Genomic DNA, 21,219 nt, shown 5'->3' on the forward strand with positions numbered 1-21,219 from the left:
TGATCTAGTGGTTCTCTTCAATTAGGATTGATCTAATTGTGGAAATCTTTTTTTACTCCTCTCAYCATAAATTTCCTGTAAGATATCAATTTTGCCAAACGTTAAACCCTAAACCCACTTGGAAAAAAGTTTTTTTTTTGAAGAATCTAAGGAAGTAAGAGGAATTTACCCAAATTCTCAAATCCTCGTTTTTTAGTCTCCAATAGAACTCAAACGAATATCGAACGAGTGCGTTTGGTACACTCAACAGGGACCTGGTTTCATGTTTGTGTGGAATATATATATTTCACTCTCAACTCATGAAACAAGGTGAAGTAAGTCTATATTTACCAAAAAACGAGATCTGATTTTCTTATAAAACATCAAATATATCTCCTCTTTATATTCTTTAAATTTTAATTTTAATTATATTTTATCATATTAAACTTTTATTTTACCGTCATTAAAATATTATTTGTATAYGTTTTCTATATTTTGTTATGAAAACAATTTATTTTATTATAATTTAACAAATTACATAAATTAATCMAAATATAGAAAATATATAAACAACTTATTACGAGTAAATTAGTTATTTTATCATTCGTGTTACGTCATGTCTTATCAAATGTTGAATAATTGTCCTATTATTTCTTGTTTTGTTCTTTTATTCTGTCTTGTCCGGATACCAAATGCATCATCACATCATGAATGAATAGTGAAAAACTAGCCAAATAATAACAACCATCATCTACAGAAAACTTCATGGACTAAAAATTTAAATTTGAAAACTTAAGGGCCCAAATTATCGTCTACAGAAAACTTCAGGGACCTTTTTGCAATGTTAATATAAAAAAAGCAACGGAATCACCACCACCATCATGATCTTAAAKCAATCCTATCCGTCCATACCAATGACTCCTTCTACAATCCAACGGTCACGATTGAATTCCTAAATACTACTTTCTCAACACAGATCTCATCTTCTCTTCCCTCTCTTAAAACTCTGCAACTCACGGCCACCATCGCAAATCTCCCTCCCTAACTCCTTCCTTYCCACTTCACTTCACACTCTGAAAGCCTAAACACTCTATTCTATGCGTTCGCTCTGAAACCCTAAACACTGTTCCTTGTGGGTTTTAGGGGTTTAATAAAACTCGATTAATTTCTTCGGTAGTAATGGCGAATTCTTACTCTTCTTCGGTTACTGCATCTCAGGTATTATTGTTATTTTTCATCCTGATTTATGAATACCAAAGTGATGCATACATCATAATCTATTTGGTATTTGTTCGTGTTTTTCTGATTTTTTTTTTTGAAGGTTTGACATCGATGAAAATTATTTGTTGTTGATTTGATTAGGTGGGTTCGTACTTTGTTCAGCAATATTATCAGGTGCTTCAACAACAACCTGAATTTGTTCATCAATTTTACGCCGATTCCAGTACCATGGTTCGAGTTGATGGCGAATCCACTGAGACTGCCTCGGCTATATTCGTAAGTTTCCATTTGAGCTTATCGTTATTTTGTTTGGAAATTGAGTGAAATATGATCTAATATTTAGAACTTGTGTGGAATTSAATCTTTTTATGCGATTATTTTGTTCTGGGTAGTAGTGACTTTCTTATTTTGGTGTTTTGATGTTGGGTACTAGTTACAAATCGTTATGAATTCGATCGGTTCTTCGATGTGCTTTTTGTTTATTGGGCTATTTGTTGTGGCTTAGATTGTTAGAGMGAGGATGATGGGTTTCTAGATCTCCTGTTTGCTTGTTAGATTCATATGTATTCAAAGATATATGATAATTTGCAGAGGAATCTTTGATCAAGTTGATTTAGGTGATGGTTGTGTTTGATGGTTTTAAATAACTCGTTATGGCGTGTTAAGGCGTCAAGGTTTGGGTTCGCTGCCAAGTTAACTCCTATGTCTCCACTCTATGGCTTGGCTTGCATCATAACACGTTATGGCACGTTACGATGTGTTGTTTTGTAAGGTGTGGGGTTATTTTTAATATATAGCTTGAGGCCTTAAGGGATAAATGATAATTATGTACGTGACCTAAGACTTAAATAAGCATAAAAAAGGAAACTTAAAAACTAAAACCCTAAATAGGTAAATACTAATTATTTGAAAATAGGTAAATACTAATTATTTGAAAACTAAAACTCTCATTCCCTTACAGAAAGAGCCAAACACGAATTATTTGAAAATTGAATAAAGTAGTGAGTAGATATTTAAGAGATTTAATCCCAATTTTGCACTATTGAATCATTTTTYTGTAAGTTCTATATATTTAATATAATGGTTCTTTCTTTTTTAGTTTTATTACTTTTTATGGATTTAAATTGTTCTACGTATTATTCAAACTACTAATCAACACACACAAGTGTGTGTGTATGTATGCCACCTTAGGGCACACCTTGAAAACGCTGTAACTCGTAAGGTTTTGGGCTTGACTTGCCGCCACGCCAAACCTCAGGTCATTTAAAACCTTTTGAGTTGAGAGAGGATGTTTCTTTTTTGTATTTATTTTTACATCAACTTTAGTTCATAATTTGGGCACTTGGTTTATGAATGCCCTCCATTCCTCTGTTTTGTTTCATGTTGTTTTCTTGAACCCTTTCCAATCTTCCTCTTTCATCCAGTTTTCCTACAGTTCAATTTGTGATGAGAGCATCCATTTTTACTGTAACAGATACACATACAAATTGTAACAATCTATTTTTGAAAGTGGACACTTATTCTAGGACAAACTTAAACAGAAACATGGGCATGGGACGGAAGGAGTAACATTTTGTGTTTTTTTAGAGAAATAACAGCTTAAAAGATTAAAAATGTTTCAGAAACGATGATATAAAAAAAAAAAATATATATCTATATCTCTCTCTTTATATATAGGGGGMGTTTCATTTACAAACCATCCAATTCTAACAAACTAATCTTAGCCGTCCATCCAGTCTACAAAATATCTGATTTCATTTTGTTTCCTAATCTAAAGCCATGATCATAATGAATGAACCTTATCATCTTCCATATATATCTAATCATTATCAATAAATCATGTTAATTGTCCATAAATATCTCTATTGTTTCCTAGTATAAGCATTGATTATGGCTTGTATAGTTTGTTTGAATTGGGTGGTTTGTAAAGGAAACGACTCATATATATATATATATATATATATATATATATAACTTGCATATTGCATGTTGTGGTGTTATGAAGCTGCTTTGATATGCAAAGGGACCCGTTATACACATTTCATTGGTTTTCACTGTGTGGGAACTGCAGAAATGTGTAGTCTTTGGAATTGTTTCTTTTTAATTTTCTCGGTGCTGGCTGTTTGTGAGCATCAAAATTCTGATGTTTGGGCCCTCTATCTCCCCTTCTCTAGACCCTACCTCTGTGTGGGATTTACCGGTTCGTTTGGTTTGGTTCAAAATACTAATATTTGGAATAATTATTATTTTGTTGCAGCAAATTCATACACTTATTCAATCATTACATTTTAGTGGGATTGAGATCAAGACTATAAATTCTCTTGAATCATGGAGTCAAGGCATTGTTGTGGTGGTATCTGGTTCTGTCAAGTCCAAGTTCTTTACTGGATGGCGGAAGTTTGTTCAGACATTTTTCCTTGCTCCCCAGGAGAAGGGTTACTTTGTCATGAATGATATCTTTCACTTTGTAAGCGAGGAGGTTATACATCATCATCCACCACCTGGGGCCCTTGAGAGCAAAGTCGATTCTCAACCAATTAGTTCAACTCCTTCTGAGTTACTCGGTATTGTTTCTTGATTTAGCATTGCAAATGCATCCTACTTAGCTTTGAAAGTATTATGTACACATTCATGAGATCTGCATACATCTTACCCCCAGACCCACCTYTGGGCTAGTTTTGGATTCTCTTGTGACTGAAGAAAATATGGAGCAACTATGATACTTATACTGGGACTCCTTTTTATGTTGTTTGTCAAACTTGTGCCTTGGGGGATGTTGGTTGGTTTTCCATTAAGTCATGTATGGATAAAGTTGTGTGTGTGGATTAATCTGTCTATATGGATTGTAAACGTTTTTGTTTTGGAGGGTTTTTTAATAAATAGAAGGRGCGTGTTTTTAGTTGGGAGGGGAAGATTTAGAAAAAAAACTTGGCTTTCTGCATAAAGCTCCACCCATAAAAGCTTACTGAATAAGCCACTTTCTATATCATTAAGCCATTACCAAGCAGTCATGTATAACTAGTTGAATAAGTTGCAAGTCTCATCAAGTTCGTTAAGCTGCTAACRAACATGCCCTTAAAGCAATATGCTGAATGACTTTCTTATTAGTCTTCATAAGAGATGCCTTCTGGTTCTAGCCTTTTATTATGTTGTAGCTTGTAAGTCTATCAATGGATTTAAAACCAAACCAAAAGAACCCAATATATCCCACTTGAAAGTAGGGTCTAGGAGGGCTAAGATGCACACAGGTCTAACCTCAATCACTAGGATTGAGAGGTTGTGTTTGTGAAGACCCGTGGATTGTATCCACAAAAGGTTGTTGTCTAGTGGTTGAGGGCCATGGGGATGTGGTGGAATATCCCATTTGCCTTGGGTTCGATTCCACKCGTYCACAACAATTGTGGCCATTGACTTTATCAAGTTGATGTCTTAYAGTYGCAATTTGCCGGAATTAGTCATAATAATAGACTAGGACACCCTTCCAAAAGAAGACCCGTGGATTGTGCTCGACACAAGGTGTGTGCAAGTAGACAATAAGATAGGTAATATAATAGGTAGTCGGAAATATACTAGGTACAATAACAATTCAATTGTGTGTGCACTATTCAATGGTGTACAAGCAGACAATGTAATAAGATAAACATGTAATACAAGTAGAACTAATGTATGTAGCAACTTAAACATGTGGGTATGACCTGTAAGAAAATCTATCAATGGAATTCCCGTTTTCTAGGCATTGAATTCTTCTCGTTAGATATGTTTTGTTTTAAGATGRATAAAAGTTCTATAAACTTTTTTTTAATTATTTGGTTTATGTGAAAATGGGTCGTTCATCTTTATTTCTACTACCTATTTGCTCACACTCTTGCACAAGCYGGGGTCTTCATGGAAACAGTCACTCYACTCTTTGAGGTAGAGGTCAAGTYTGCATACATATCAACTTCAGACCCCACTTTCGAGTGGGATTTACTGGGTCCATTTGGTTTGGAAAATGGGTAGTTCATATTAATGCATTGTTTSTAGTAAACTTATTCCAAATCATTAATGCACATTTTGAGTAATTCATTGCGGACTGATGTTAGAAACCTATTTGCAGTTTCCGAAGATGCATTGGAGGTTGAAGCCCAAGAAAATCTTAATTCGATACACTTAGAAGGAAATGATGAAGACGATTACTACAATTCCCAAGAAAATCAGCATCTGCAGCAGGAAGAATATGATAGCGAAGCCCATGAGGAAGAACCACCGGTAGAAGAACCTGCATCTCTGGTTCAGAATACGGTGGAATACGTACAAGAACCAATCCATCGGAATACAGTCGATGTTCAAGAGCCTCTGCAACAAAATGCAGTAGAATACGTTCAAGAACCAGTTTCTGCTGTGGAAGAGCCTGTTACCGAGCCTGTGAAGTTCACATATGCTTCTATTGTATGTATTATATTTCTGTTCCGTATTTATATGATTATGCCCATTTTTTATTTGTTAAAYATTGACTTATTGTGGGATTTCTTCATAGCATAGCTCTTAAGTGTGCGTTTGGTACATAGTTGACGGGACAAGACGGTACAAAAACTTGTCCCACATTTGGCACGACATCAGACTGGACATGACACGTCTTGAGTGGGACTAAAATGCAGTCTTTTTGTCCCACCAAAATAGGTGGAACAAGAATAAGGGAGATGAGGCAAGATTGGTAAATTACTAAACTATCCATGTCAAATTAAAAACCTAAAACCTTTCAAATATCTTTCACCCACCTACACTATTCTCGTCYGTCCAGTCCTGTCCACGTACTGAATGCACCTTAAGTGGGTCAAATGTTAGTATACCAAATTTTCATTTACTGTATAGATTTGTATAAAGTTGTTGCTTCTTGGATGCTGTCGGCAGTTAGAAGAAGATAATTGCATCTGGATACACTCACTTCTTAAAATAAATGTCCACATTTCTATTTTAGTTTGTCGCTAAATAAGTATCCACTTTCAAAAGTACGTGCCTACTTTCTGCTTCTACCCTTGATTAGAAGGTGAAGAAATTTATTACTAAAATTGTCATTTAGTTAACTACAATGTGAATAATTACACTTTCTAATACCGTCTGCCTTTTTACATTGTGGACGTTTATTTTGGGACGGAGGATTATTATGTAACTTGTCATATCTTGCCAGAGTTGCATTTTTCGTAGTTGCTTATAAGGTTGTAGATTGCTTAATGTGATCTTCATTTGGTGCTAATATATTATTCTTCTCTCTTGGATGTTGAATTACAAAAGTTGCGAGCTAAAGGGAAATCTTCGCCATCGGTTCCTGCTCAGCCACCTCTTAGTAAGAGTGTCACACCTGCTCCGGAATGGCATCATACCCCTGAACCAGTTGCTCAGCTGCCGCCTACTTATGTGCCTGAATCTACTGCTCAGGTGGCACCGGAAGCTTTTGCTAGTGAAGAAGGTGAACCGAAGTACTTTTTCTATTACTTCCAATGCCCCTAAATAAGTGTCTACATTTCTATTTTWGTTTGCTCCCAAATAAGTGTCCATTTTGCCTACTTTTTTATTCTACCTTTGATTATGAGATGGAGAAACTCATTACTCCCTCTTTTAATATGGGTAAAATTGTCATTTAGTTAATTAAAATGTGTAGTGATTACATATTTCTGAAATTGCCTTTTTCAGTGTTTATGATGGAGGGAGTATTTCTTTTTGTGTGTTGCATCTCTGAGCAGAATGATTATATATGCATCTCCATGAAGAGGATGTAATGAACATTATGAAATATTTTCATGTATGTAATGAACAATTTTACTCTCTCTGCCCCCAAAATAAGTGTCCACCTATCTATTTTAGTTTGTTTCAAAATAAGTTGTCCCTTTTCAAAAGTGTGTACTTCCCTATTCTACCCTTAATTATGAGATGGAGAAATTCATTACTCTCTCTATTATTAAGGGTAAAATTGTCATTTAGTTAATTAAAATGTGTAAAAATTACATATTTCTACAACTGTGTCTTTTTCGGTGTGGACATCTATTTGGGGATGGTGGGAGTATTTCTTTTTGTGTGTCGCATCCGTGAGCAAAAATGATTATATATTCATCTCCATGAAGAGGATATGATGAGATTATGAAATATTTTCATGTGTACGTGCATGATGTCATCTTTAAATTAATATATTTGTTTAATATTTTTGTATTTTTCAGGTGATTCAAAGTCTGTTTATGTGAGGAACTTGCCAACTACTGTTACCAGTCTTGAAATTTTCCARGAGTTCAAGAATTTTGGTAAAATCAAGCAGGATGGTGTGTTCTTGAAGAATCGCAAGGTGGGTGTCTTTGTTTTTGGTCGCCTCCAAATTATTCTTGGGTTTAGAACATGACTTTTTAATTTATCTACAGGATGTTGGTGTTTGCTTTGCCTTTGTTGAGTTTGAGGATGTAGAGGGTGTTCAGAAGGCAATTGAGGTTTGTGCTTAATTTCCCTTCTTCGTTCTCAAGTTTCGCGCGTGTGTGTGTGTATGTCTATATAGAGGTGGTTTCATTTACAAACCCAACCATACAAACCAATCTCAACCATTCATCTAGTCTAATGAATATCTGATTCAGTGAATATCTTGATTGTTTCCTAATATAAAGCGTTGATCATAATAAATGGACTCTGGTAATCTTTCATAAATATCCAAAGCATAATAAAAAAACTCATCATTTCTATAAATATCTCAATTAGTTGGTTTGTACTAATTGTTGGGTTTGCAAAAGTTCTTTCCTTTCCCTCTCTCTATATAGAGATATTTTTCTATATATGCAAATATATAGAGAGAGGACAAATCAAATACAAACCATGGAAAGGTAGAAGATTGTAAATCRTATTGCTTATTGAATATCAAGTACATCTCCTTCCAAGAGGAAGAAGAGATTRTAAAAGGTAGAAGATGTCSAAATCATATTATTTTAGTTGTTTATCTGTTAGGCATGTATAATGTCCATAGACCGAAGCAGGAGGCTGCCTAGTAATCTCCAAATCAACTTAAAACCATGGTGGGAGTTATTGGCAGTCCATAACTTCATTATATATATTTTTCTATCCATGTGGGACGGGTTGTTAGTTGTTACACATGTGTCCTAGTCAGTCTTGGGTCAAACCTAATCAAGGGTTCTTGTTCAGTTAGCAAACAATTTTCGACTACCGAGAAACACGGAGGAACTTTTTGCCGCATGTGGTATGCTATTGATGATTTCTTATGTAAAATGTTTGCATTACTTGCACCTTAAAATRATGTGGATGACCCACGAAGGAAATAAAGCTCGCGTACCTTTTTGGTTGATAGACCAAACCAAATGAACTGAGTAAATCCCACACAGAGTAGACTATGGGGAGAGTAATGGTCTGTTTGTTAGCAGCTTAATTAGCTTAATGAGACTCAAAACTAMTTAAGTCAGCTAATTATGACTGTTTGGTAATGGTTTAATGATATAGAAAGTGGMTTATTAAGTGAACTTTCTAGGGGGGAGCTTTATGTAGAAAGCCAAGATTTTTCCGAACTCGCCCCTCCCAATTAAAAAAACACACTCCTTCCATCTACGAAAAAAACCTCCAAACAAAAAYCTTCCCAATCTATACARATAGATTAATCCACATAGACAATTGTATCCATACAAAACYTAATAGAAAACCAACCAAATAGCCCCTAAGATGTAYGCAGACTTTTCCTCTATCCCAAYTTGGGATCGTGTGTGAATAAGAGTTCTGGTGATGATGGTGAGGACACTTGTGAGCCTTTGATGAGTTGATTTTTTGATCCAAYAGCTAATAAGAAACGTGGACCTTGAACTACCTTCAATTGATAGCGGACAGAAAACATGGACCTTCATCTACCTTCAACAACCTTAATGTTCACTCTGGATCACCTTCACGAACTTTTACTTACCTTCAATCACTTTCAGATGCATGAATTTGTTAAAGTTTCAGTCATGGAGATAGAAATAGGTAAATGAATGTAGAACATATATAGCTCATTTAGGTAAGATCGATTTCTTGCATTACATTATTGTACTCTCTCTGTTCCAAACTAAATATTCATATTTCTATTTTATTTTGTTCTAAAATAAGTGTCTACATTCCAATTATATCCTTAATTATGAGATGGGTAGATTCATTACTATATCTATCATTAARGGTAAAATTGTCATTTAGTTGATTAAAAACCGTAATAATTACTTTTCAAATTCTTTTTGATTTTTTCGTTGTGGACATTTATTTCGGGACAAAAGAATAAGTGCTAGTATTTATAATGCTTTTATTCGATATTGTTTTTTAGGCGTCTCCGATACAGTTAGCCGGACGTCAAGTCTACATTGAAGAAAGGAGAGCAAACAGCAGCGGTGGTTCTCGTGGGGGAAGTATGTGCCTCATTCTAATCTTTTTGATTTCATTTCGGTTAAATTTTCTCAAACCATMGTGGTTTCAAGAATTAGTGTTGATGATATAATCAAATTTATTTATTCAATGACGGGTAGATGGGTGAAATCAAAAAGCATGATAATGAACCTGGGAACCATCTATTCATGYTTTATTCATAATGAATGTCGCAATAGGTATTCATGATCAACATTATTCATAATGATATTCTTGAAAAACAAATACATGATTATTGAGGGTTATTYATTCTGAATAATATATGAAATAGTTGGTTCTCAGATTCTCAAAATATTTCTGGTTCTCATTTGAAATTTCTCCTAGGGGTTTAAAAAAGATTGTGTTTTGTATTTCGATGAAAATGTTGACATAGTGTTGGTTGATTGRGCAGGAGGAGGAAGAGGCAGTGGTGGAAGAGGGCGGAGTGATGCATCAAGAGGGCGTTACGGTGGCAGTTCTTACGCCAGAGGCAACGGCATTCGTAACATCTAATCTCAGTTCTCGGAGGGTCGGTGTTATTTTTTTCGCGATAAGTGATTTTGGTTTGGTTTTCTAAATGGATGTTTGCGTTAATCTAATCTTATTTAGCATGTTTTGATGCGTGTTAGAGAATTGTTGTTCGGTTATTTATATCGTGCAAGCGATATACATCATCTTATGATTCTTCTTTATCATTCATTCAATCTATATAAGAGAATGCATCTTCTTGTTCATACCTCCGAATGTTTGTTCATTTTCGATTGCCTGCTTTGAACCGCACCACAATGCACAGTTTAGAATTTTCGCGGTTTGCTTTGCTGTTTGCATTTTTACCGAACCGCACTATATAGGGGGTTTGTGGTTTTGAGTTATAGTCGTAAAGTGCGTTAGATATAAACCGTACCGCATCTGTACCATATTTTGTGGTGCGGTTTTTTGTGTTGAGGGTATATACGATGCGATTTGTAGTTTGAGAAAATGTTCAAACCACATATACAGTGTCGTTTGACCTCAAAATCGTACTCAGACCTTGCTTTCRAATAGCGTATACGTACATCCTTGARACCTAGGAGTCTTTGGTTCAAGCATTTTGTATATTAGTTTCAAGTATGGATCAATTTTGGACGATCGCTCTTGTATTCGTTTCGTTCCTTCTTCGACACTCGATCCACTTGATGTAGGGTTAAAAGGTGTCGCATGTGGTGTTTGATTGCCAACTTCTAAGGGGGCGTTTGGTTGGAAGAATGGAATTTTGTGGAACTGGAATCTATTAAAGGCGTTTAACTTTGAAGSAATTGGAATGTAATTTGAAAAATTTTAACAATGCGTTTGGTTCGTTTGATGGAATTGGATGAAATCTCTCCCCACCACCCACCGCCAATACCACCAGACCACAACTATCGTCTTCACAACTGCCAGGCTGCCACACCCACACCCGCCCCTCCCCCTATTGATCACCATGCTAGTCCTTTTGTCGTCGTAGTTACTATCTTGCCTCAGCCCCAAGGCTAGTAGATGTGACGACGACAATACTGGTTGAATGGGTGGGGTGGTGTCTCTGTTGTCCCATCGTAGTCCATTCTTCATATTAACTATCATACCATTGGCCATTGCTATCAATTACCCCCCCCCTCCCTTTGGAGGATCATAAGTAGTTTTACTTTAAAATATTTCTAGTCGGTTACAAGTAGCTTTTTTGTGTTAAAATGATGTAAGTAACCAATTTTTAGAAGTTCGATGACTTATTTTATTGAAAAAATGTTTAGGAATTTAATTATTCAAAATGAAAAAATGCTTAATGGTTTTTCATTTAAAAATATAATTCAAAGACTTAATCTATACTATATTATAAARCATTTGACAAAAATTCTTAAAAATCATTTATTATGCACGAAGTGCTGTTTATTGATGCATATTACTTAAAATTCAAGATTACAAGTAAATTATACGTAAATACAACTTATTAAAGCTTCATGTTTGAATTCGTGCAACTAACTGCAGATAAACATAATCTTAGAGGATAAACATCTCATTTTAATTATAAAATATCTAAAACATAATTAGGATAATTATTGAGTTGTATACTTAATTATTATCTTAAAAAAATATTTTATTAAATCAAAAATAAATTAATTTGTTTTTAAACTTCAATTAAATTATAATAAAAAATTAAATTGAAGAAATTATACAAAAACGAGAATTTTTAGATAGTTAATTTGATACTAATATCGCTTATTTTTTCAACATTTTATAATATCTTCAAATTTATATTTCATTCAAAAATAAAAAAATATTTTCTTTTTCTCAAAACCACATAAAATTGTATTATAACATCATTAAACTCAAAATATAAAACAAAAAATTAGAATCAAAATATAAATCATTGTATTGCACAAGTAGGCTTCTAGGTATTCAAAATAAGTGGGAGCTTAATTTTCTGTTAGTTAGATTTTAAATATTTATTTTAAAAAGAGAATAAAATAATGGTGACTTTTTGTCGGGACCACATCGTTTCCGTTTGTCGTTTGGRCTSTTTGACCCGATTCTCGCCGTGTGCAATATTTTATTTTAATTTTGTTATTCCACCCTTTTATTTTCAAAACTTGTCAACAATCATCCCTTAACTTGTGTTTTGTTCTTTTATTCGTTTCATACTTTTACCTCACTTTAAAAGTGACCTAAAGCTTCTATCATTTTTACATCACACTAATACTTAAGGTATAAAAAGTACTWACACACATTTTAAGTCGAGTTATGCTTTTGTGAGATTCTTGAGATTTAACGTAAGTCACTTATTTAAGATAATTATGTTATTTATTATATAAATATAAAATGAGAATTCAGTAAYAAAATTACGACTCATAAATGTATTTAATTAATTTATTCCCCATAAAAAATAAAAAATCAATAACTCTTATAAATAGGAAATAAATATCTGCTCTATAAAAACATTAATTAATTGTTCATAAAGTGTATCCAATCCTTATACAGTGTTTTTAGCGATCTTTTTTTTGGTGTTGTGAATTATTAGGTTCACAAGGTGTAAAAAAAATATGTGGTATATTTGATAGTGGTTCGTGTCGTGATATTGTGGGTTTTTAGTTCCGTGTTTACTGGAAATGGTTGACGGGATATTCAAATTTGATTATTGATTATGTTCACAATATGTATACACGTCCTTACAGAAGGTTTTTAGAGTTATTATGGACCGTTTACCCAAATGCTTACCCGGTAAGCACTTACCATTAGAAGTCAACACTATAATTTATTTTGATGCGTAAGATTTTAGTATATATCAAAACATATCGAATACAACAATTTACTGGGTAAGCGTTTACCGGATAAGAGTCGTCATCCTTCTCATCGCTCTTACCCGATTAGATTTTTGGCCCTTCTCATGTTCATCCAATGAGAAAATTTATGCGTTAAAAACTTACCAAGTAAGTGTTTAGTAACGACCCTTTAGTTTCCTTTTTTCTTTTTTTTTACTTTTTTGTTATTGGTACTTTGGTGTCCATATCATGTTCGATCAGAATGTGTTACTTAGTGATAATTGTTAGATCACTTGTTTAGCGATTAGAATGTGTTACTTAGTGATAGTTGTTAGATCACGTTTACTAAATACTTACTTGGTAAGTGCTTATCGGATAGATTTCCTTATCGGATGAATATGAGAAGAGCCAAAAATCTTACTGGGTAACTGGAAATGATAGAGTCTTACCCGGTAAGTAAGGATGACGACTCTTACGCAGTAACTTGTTGCATTTGATATGTTTTTTATGTACTAAAATCTTAAGTATCAAAATAAATTATAATATTAAATTCTATCAATAAGCACTTACCGAATAAGCATTTAGGTAAACGGCCCTTTATTCTCTTGAACATTATTAAAAATGGAATTTCAACAAAAAAGCAAAATTGACAGAAATAGATGAAAATGGCAAAAATCTGTAGTGAATGTGACRTGTTGTATTCTTTCATGTTGAAAATGAAAATACCAAAAGAGGATGATTCATAGGGTTATCTACAACCCCCTTTTTTCTTCTCCGGCGGTGGCTGACGGTGGCTAAATTCAGTAACGTACAATTCTCAATACCAAAAGTACAACTCGTGATTGCATGGGGCAACCTAGAWATGTGTCTTTCAATGGCGACAAAGCAAATGATGAAATACGAGGGGMATAAAGCCGACACTTGGCCCCACCGCCCATCACCACCACCCTCCTCCACCCCCCAATTTCACCCCTTTTTTTCTTCCTTCCAAAAACCAAWCCCACCTCCCCTTTTTCTTTCCTTCCCTAAATGGACGGTGGTAGTCTTGGGTTAGTGGGTATTCCGCCGCCGGGAGACGGCGGTGGAGCACCGTCTGATGGGTCGACGACCGCCGGTTCAGTCTTGACCACCACCAACAATCAAGATACTGTTATGTCGGCTGAGGTTTCTTCACCGTATCCAGGTGKTGTTGATGATGAGAATCTTGAATTAGGGCTTGGATTGAGTGTTGGTGGTTTGAAATCAAAGGGTAGAATCTTGACTGCTAAAGATTTGCCATGTTTGATTTCAAAACCTAACCCTCAATCAGCATCATCTTCCCCTTCTTTCAAGAACCCTAATTCATCAATTTCTGGCACCAAAAGATCTGCTTCTGATTCTGTTTCTCCTTCTAGGTAATTAACAGTGTTTTTTTGGGTGCAATCATACCAGCACTAATGCACTGCAGAAGCAGTTAGGTCTTACAACCTGCATTCGAGTGGGATATACTTGGGGTTTGTTTGTTTACCTCTTGATAGTTCTATTAAGAGGCAACATGTTAATGTGAATCTTGTTTGACCCTCTTAATGGTTCTAAAACCCCTCTTAATGATTTTGTATCCTGGATCTCCCTAACCATTAAGAGCCTTAATTTCATTGTATACAATTACCAAACAATTATATTTCATTTTGCACTATATCATGAGAGCCTTTTAATTATTTTGCACCAAACAATTCAGCAATTGCCAAACAGCCTAGGTGACATTTATTAGGCTTGTTTAGTTTGCTTTTTACCTTTTAGGTATAGGTCAGGGGAGGATCCGGACTTTAAGCACCGAGGGGAGAGGCGTCCAGTCAAAAACCAAAAACCTTTGTTGACYGACTTAAATTTTTTATTTTCACCCCTGTCTTACATAGTTTCCCTTAGTCCCATATGGCCATATGCTTCCTCCCCCAAGTCCCATCCAACGTGCCCCTACTCCATTAATTTCCTGGCTCCGCCACTGGTATAGGTCAAGTCAGGCCTACCTATGGTTGGGATATTCCGAGCTTCTTTGGTTTAGTTYGGATTACTGACTTACTCTTTGGGTAGAGATCAAGTCTACGTATGTATCTCACCCTCCGTCATGCCMTACTTTCGAGTGGGATATTCTGGTTTGTTTGGTTTACTTATTTACTTTTTGGGTGTGCATAAATCTCGCCGTCCCCTAATCCTACCTCCGGGTGGGATATACCGGACAATTTGATTTGGTTTGGTTTATTGATTTGGCTTTTGGAATTGTATGATTGTAGTGTGGTTGGATGGCCTCCCATAAGAAAAGGTCATCGGTTGGCTAACCAAACCAAGTCKCCCGACGAWCAATCTAGCTCAACGGCCGAAGGAAACAAAAGTATCGGAAACGACCTTTATTCTCGGACCAAAAAAGGGGTCGCCAACAAAAGTTATCTACCCGTGAAGGTAAATATGGACGGAAGTTTGATCGGGAGGAAAGTTGATCTGAATGCCCACAGTTCGTACGAGATGTTGGCAAAGACCTTGGAAGATATGTTTTGTCGAAGATGTAAGTCGGTCTTCTTCTAGTTCTTTTTTCACTTAACATGCTTTACATTTGTGCTTATATGTAAATGTGTTACAATAAGTTGATAAAAACGTTTTTGGGTGTCATAACATGTTTTTCAGGACATTTTTGAAATAAAATGTCATATTAGTCTTTTTATTTGACATTATTTGATTAAGTGTCTTGTAAGAWCGAACGAGTGTCCTATAAAGCAGTCTATTAGGACATTTAGACATATTTGAYGTCCTGTAAAAACGATTTTGTTCCCGTGATTAATGTTGTTTATGTCTCTAGGGTCAACCAACGAAACACTGGGACCTTCGAACCTGCTGGACGAAACATCCGATTTCGTGCTTACGTATGAAGACAAAGATGGCGACTGTATGCTTGTCGGGGACGTCCCRTGGCAGTATGTTTCCTCAAATTTTCCGCGTTTTTTATCAGCAAATTGGTGATCATTTTAAGTATTCGTTATTTAAATCCTTTCTGGTATYGTAATTTGATTTCAGGATGTTTCTCGGCTCCGTAAAACGGCTTCGGATCATTAGAAATTTCGATTCTAACAAACCGAGTCCAAAAAAGAACGCCACGTGAAGAACCACCGATGACATCTTATGGTACATATACTTTATAGTCTCTGGATTGMTTTGTTCGGTTTTTCAGGCCGTTTTTGCTCTAAATCGGCTGTCTGTGGAAAACCCAAGAACCCGTTTTATCCGGAAGCTATGAACACGAGTTCGAGTTGGCTCCTGGTGTACAAATTGCAYGTTTCGGAGGTACTTTTGGTTTCTTTGATATTGTAATTACGCTTTTTGCCCAATAATCGAACATATTTTCCGTAATCTGATGTCGAGTTTTTRCCAAACGTGACTAGTTTCCGTTTTMCATTATTTTCAATACGAATCAATGTACCTTCTACACATGATTAACAGACTCATAAACTTACAAAATGTGAATAATCTCTACACATAATTAACAGAAAACCGCTTCCCGATGCACGAATGCTTGTCATGCACCGGGAACGATATCATTGTCAGCGGTCGGAAGAAGCCGTTCCCGTGATCGAAACCCGTCACAGGATACGTTCTTCTTACAAAAAGTCGTTTATAGGCGACGGGCTAAACACGGGTCGATCTTTTTCGTTAGTTGTGGAACTCAATCCGCCATTGTTCGTGTTACTGCTACTTTTTCTTCGAGGTCGTGCCTCTTCGAGCATGCTTATAACGTCTCGCATCGAGGGTCGATCCTTCGGAAGCCTTGCGGTGCAAATTAGGGCTATTCTGAGGACTAAGAGCATCTCTTCTTCTACGTGTTTGCAGTTTCCTACGTTTGGATCTACTACTTCAGTTAGCGGTTTGTTTTCTCGGGCTTTTCTTCGAACCCATTCGACAATGTCGACGGAATCRCCGTATTCGGGTTCTACGGGCCGTTTTCCGGTGATCAGTTCCATCAAAACAACCCCGTAACTGTATATGTCGCTCTTCTCATCGACCTTCAATGTGTACCCGTATTCTGTAATCGAAATAAGTACCCGTTGGTTAACAGAAAAACGGAACTACGTCAAAAGACAATATTACCCTTGGTAGAATTGTACAACTCAGGTACAAATTATCTTATTTTTTGAACTTGTCGAAAATTAAGTATCATTTTAATTTCTTTATCCCAAAATAAATGCTCACAATAAAAAAGACACAGTTTGACGTTTTTAATTAGTAAAAAGGACAATTTTACCCTTAATCACACAGCAAGAAWTTTCATCATCTCGTAATGAAGGGTAAAATAGGAAAAAACATTTTTCTTGGGACAGAGGAAGTAACAATTTTTCGAGATCTTTTTACATTTTTTCSGGTTATACCCCTTTATTTTTTAATATAATTTTTAACATGTAATTTTATGTCGTTTTACATTGTGATATAATTTATCAGCTATTTTTACCAAACATGACTAAATTATTAACTAATAGCTAGTTTTTCAGCTATAAAAGTTGGTTTATCTATCAATAGTTAACTTAWCRGCTAATTTGTCAAATATAACTTTAATCGAAAAACTCACCGGGGGCAATGTAACCATAAGATCCGGCGACCATCGACACCGTCTCGTTCTTCTTCACTATCATCTTTGCCAACCCGAAATCAGCGATCCGTGCATCGAGATTTTCGTCGAGCAAAATGTTGTTCGGCTTCACRTCACGGTGGATCACCGGCGGGTGGCAGTCGTGGTGGAGATATGCCAACCCTTGAGCAACTCCGACCGCGATATTATACCGCAACACCCAATCTACCAGCAACCGCCCTTGGCCGTGCAACGCTTCGCCGAGACTCCCGTTCGTCATATACTCGTAAACGATCATCGCATTCTTATCGTTRTGAAGAAATCCCAACAATCTAACGATATTCCGGTGCCGGAGTTTCCCCAAAACGTTCACTTCTCCGACGAAGTCGCCGGCGCTGCTTCCCAATTCGATGTCGTTTTTGCTACTCCACAGCTTTTTCACGGCCACCGTCGTGTTATTACGGTGGATCTCTGCTTTGTAAACCACGCCGGTGGCGCCCAACCCGATGACGTTCGATTCCTTTACGCAATTCAGAATATCGGTGCTGTTAAAATTGAGTTTCTGAAACGCCATTAATCGCCATGGCCATTCTCCTTTCCCCATTTCGAATCTTTCTTCGAAACAGCTTCCGTTTGTGTACCATTTACCATACAGAGCTTTTCCGGCAAACGCCGCCAGTAACCCGGCTAAAAGTACCGACATTCCGATCACCCATCCGGCGATCACGTGTTTCATGTGCACACCCTTGTGCCGTGAATCGGAAACTAGGTTTCCGGTGCATGRAGGTAGCACATTACCACATAATCCATCGTTTCCGACGAGATCACCGGGATTTATTGTTCTGAGCATTCCGTTTGCCGGCACTGGACCTTGAAGTCTGTTGTAGGATACATTCAGTGACTCCAATGCCGGAGAATCCCCAAAGTTTTCCGGGATTCCACCGGTCAACGAATTGTTTGACAGATCAAGAACAGCTAGAGTTCCCATCATGGAAATCGGCACYGGAATTTCGCCGGATAATTGGTTGTTCCGGAGATTCAAGTATACCAACTTTTGGCAAGAAGCAATACTCGCTGGAATAGGTCCGGTGAACTGGTTAGAAGAAAGATCGAGGATCGAAAGAGAAGGGCAGTCCTGGAATTGATTCGGTATTTTTCCGATCAATTTGTTTTCGGAAACGAGAAAGTTTTGAAGATTCGGAATGGAGAAGATTAAGGACGGAAGTGCCGATTGAAGTTGGTTCCGGGAGAAATCGATGAACGATAGGGAAGACGACAATGAAATGTCGTTCGGGATTTGTCCGGTGAGATTGTTGTTTGCCAATTCCAGCCGTTGGAGCTTATCGAGACTTCCAAATCCAACCGGAATCGTCCCGGAGAGGAAATTGTTTTGCATACGAACACGTACCAATGAGTTGCATGTCGACAAGCYGACTGGAATCGGACCGGAAAACGCGTTGTTGAATAGAATTAGTTTCGTAAGATTACCGTAATGACACAAGTTTTCGGGTATCCGGCCGGTGAAGGAATTCGACGATATRTCGACCCATTCGAGAGGGGAATTGAAGCCGAGATCGTCGGGAAGAGAACCGGAAAACGAATTGTTCCATAGCTCGAGAATTCCCAACTGAGTCAGGTTGGYAATTCCAGACGGAATCGAACCCGTGAGTCTGTTGGACATCACATTGAATAGCTGTAAGCTCTTCAATGCCGATRTCTCAGCCGGGATCTCTCCTGATAACAAGTTATCAGAGAGATCCAACTGAGTCAGGGAAGTCAACTTCCCGATCTCCAAAGGAATCTTTCCTCTGAAATTGTTCTTGTACAAGAACATCGCTTCTAACGCSTTCAAATTCCCCAATTCCGGGGGAATCGAACCTCCGAGATTCCCGTACGCCAGATCGAGATATTTCAAATTCGTCAAGTTCCCGAATTCCGCTGGAATCCCACCTGCGAACTCATTGTATCCAAGAACAATACTCTCCAACGCCGSAAGCTCTCCGATTTCTGTCGGTATCAACCCCGTTAGATTATTCCCCGAAAGCCCAAGAAACTTCAGCTTCCTCAAATTCCTGAATGACACCGGAATCGAACCAATGAAGAAATTCCCTCGCAAATCCAACGTCTCTAACTCCGTATTGTTCCCGAGATCCACCGGAATGTTGCCGGAGAAATTGTTACTGGAGGCATTGAGCAAAGTCAATCCGACCGCCATTCCTAAACCCTGCGGAAACGAATCAACAAAGTAATTCTGACTCAAATCGATSGTTCGAAGCAAAGTAAGATTCGAAAGCGATCTCGGCAACGGAGAAGAGAACCCATTGCAACACAAATCAATGGAAACCAGACTCCGAAGAAGCTGAATCTCATCCGACACCTTCCCGCTTAGATTCCTCCTYGAAAGATCAAGCTTTTCGATTCCGCCAACGGAATTACAGACAATTCCGCTCCAATTACAATGCGGGTTCCGTTCTTSGGTGAGCTTCCAATCCTTAAGGTGATCCAGAGGATCGATAATGTCCGATTTGATCGATAACAGAATCGAAGCTTGATCGTTGAGATCGGCTGCCATTGAAGACATAGATGAAGAGCAGAAGAAGATGAAGAAGATGAAGATCATCGTATGGGGTATGGAGGAGATGATCATTGCTGTGATTTTTGAAGGTTTTTAGGGTTAGATTTCGATCATTTTTGGATCTGGATTTGAGAAGGTGAATGGGAGTGAAGTGAAGCTTATTTGCAAGTAGAATTGAAGTAGATAACATGGGGAAGATTAATAATAATAATAATAAATATTTGTTTTTCTGGTTTTAATTAATTAATTAAAAAAAGGGGGGTTGAGATCTTGAAGGTAATGGGGCAGTCTGGGAGATTTGGAAGCATTGAATCAATATCCGACATTAACATGGGAGAGAATGTGTTTCTTTTCCTAATTTCAATTTGTCAACTTCTTTTTAACACACATACAAAAACACACACACATATATATATATATATATATATATATATGAGATCACGTCAGACCAGTCTGTTTTTATTATACCATTTTTTTTACACTTAGAATAAACTAGTATAATATTCCATAAATATTGAAATGAACCCTCATCATTTCGATAAATATTTCAATTGATAAGTTTATATGGTTTATACTAATTAATTAGAAGGTTTGTATTTGATATATATATTGAAAAATGATGGAGATTTGGAGTTGCTTATTGTTGAAGACAATACAAAAACATAAATSAAAGCTTTTTAAAAGCAAATCCCTAAAGTTTGGATAAAAGACATTCCCAATGGTTTTAAATCCCAAGTTATGACAAAGATCATGATTTATGAGTGAAAAACACTCCCAACATTCATAACCTTACAACTCTACTTATACCATACAACTCGAGTGAGAGTGAGTGGCTAACACTTTCAATTTCTCCTTCTTATAATCTTGTTCGGTTTTTTCGTTTCTTGACGATGATTGTTATTTAAAATCAAGATTTTATATATATATATATATATATATATAAATATATATAAAAGGGGATGAATTGAAGTTAAGTGATGAGCATATGATATGATGAATAATTGATATATAGTATGCAAGTAGATGAAGATCTCCAACTTCACATGGTAACATGTGCTTTCAAGTTTTAGGAATAAAATAAAAGAGAGTTGAGTGTCACTTTGTGGCATCAAAAGTTTAGCCCCATGTGAAATCACCATCTACATCCATGTTCAACAAAATTCACTTTAAGATAGATGAGTCAAATTATATATATATATATA

At 36.5% G+C, this 21,219-nt stretch overlaps 3 protein-coding genes across 3 annotated transcripts; 2 read left to right on the forward strand and 1 right to left on the reverse strand.

The window, feature by feature from the left end:
• The first annotated feature begins 635 nt into the window (after positions 1–635).
• Positions 636–10,315, forward strand: LOC112513136 (putative G3BP-like protein). Its single transcript, XM_025119295.1, has 9 exons — positions 636–1,197; positions 1,342–1,476; positions 3,458–3,764; positions 5,297–5,628; positions 6,472–6,646; positions 7,392–7,513; positions 7,587–7,652; positions 9,506–9,587; positions 9,995–10,315. The coding sequence occupies exons 1-9, from the start codon at positions 1,159–1,161 to the stop codon at positions 10,093–10,095; spliced, it is 1,359 nt and encodes a 452-aa protein (XP_024975063.1). The 5' UTR covers positions 636–1,158; the 3' UTR covers positions 10,096–10,315.
• A 3,505-nt stretch (positions 10,316–13,820) lies between these two features.
• On the forward strand, positions 13,821–16,255 carry LOC112513774 (auxin-responsive protein IAA12-like). Its single transcript, XM_025120134.1, has 4 exons — positions 13,821–14,248; positions 15,125–15,393; positions 15,685–15,799; positions 15,900–16,255. The coding sequence occupies exons 1-4, from the start codon at positions 13,884–13,886 to the stop codon at positions 15,982–15,984; spliced, it is 834 nt and encodes a 277-aa protein (XP_024975902.1). The 5' UTR covers positions 13,821–13,883; the 3' UTR covers positions 15,985–16,255.
• A 74-nt stretch (positions 16,256–16,329) lies between these two features.
• On the reverse strand, positions 16,330–20,014 carry LOC112512203 (MDIS1-interacting receptor like kinase 1). The gene is made up of 2 exons (XM_025118067.1): positions 17,443–20,014; positions 16,330–16,902 (listed from the first exon to the last, which is right to left on the reverse strand). The coding sequence occupies exons 1-2, from the start codon at positions 20,012–20,014 to the stop codon at positions 16,481–16,483; spliced, it is 2,994 nt and encodes a 997-aa protein (XP_024973835.1). The 3' UTR covers positions 16,330–16,480.
• Positions 20,015–21,219: the final 1,205 nt, after the last annotated feature.

The sequence above is a fragment of the Cynara cardunculus genome (genome assembly GCF_001531365.2).
Source record: "Cynara cardunculus var. scolymus isolate 2C chromosome LG 5, CcrdV1, whole genome shotgun sequence".
Classification (NCBI taxonomy): Eukaryota; Viridiplantae; Streptophyta; class Magnoliopsida; order Asterales; family Asteraceae; genus Cynara; species Cynara cardunculus.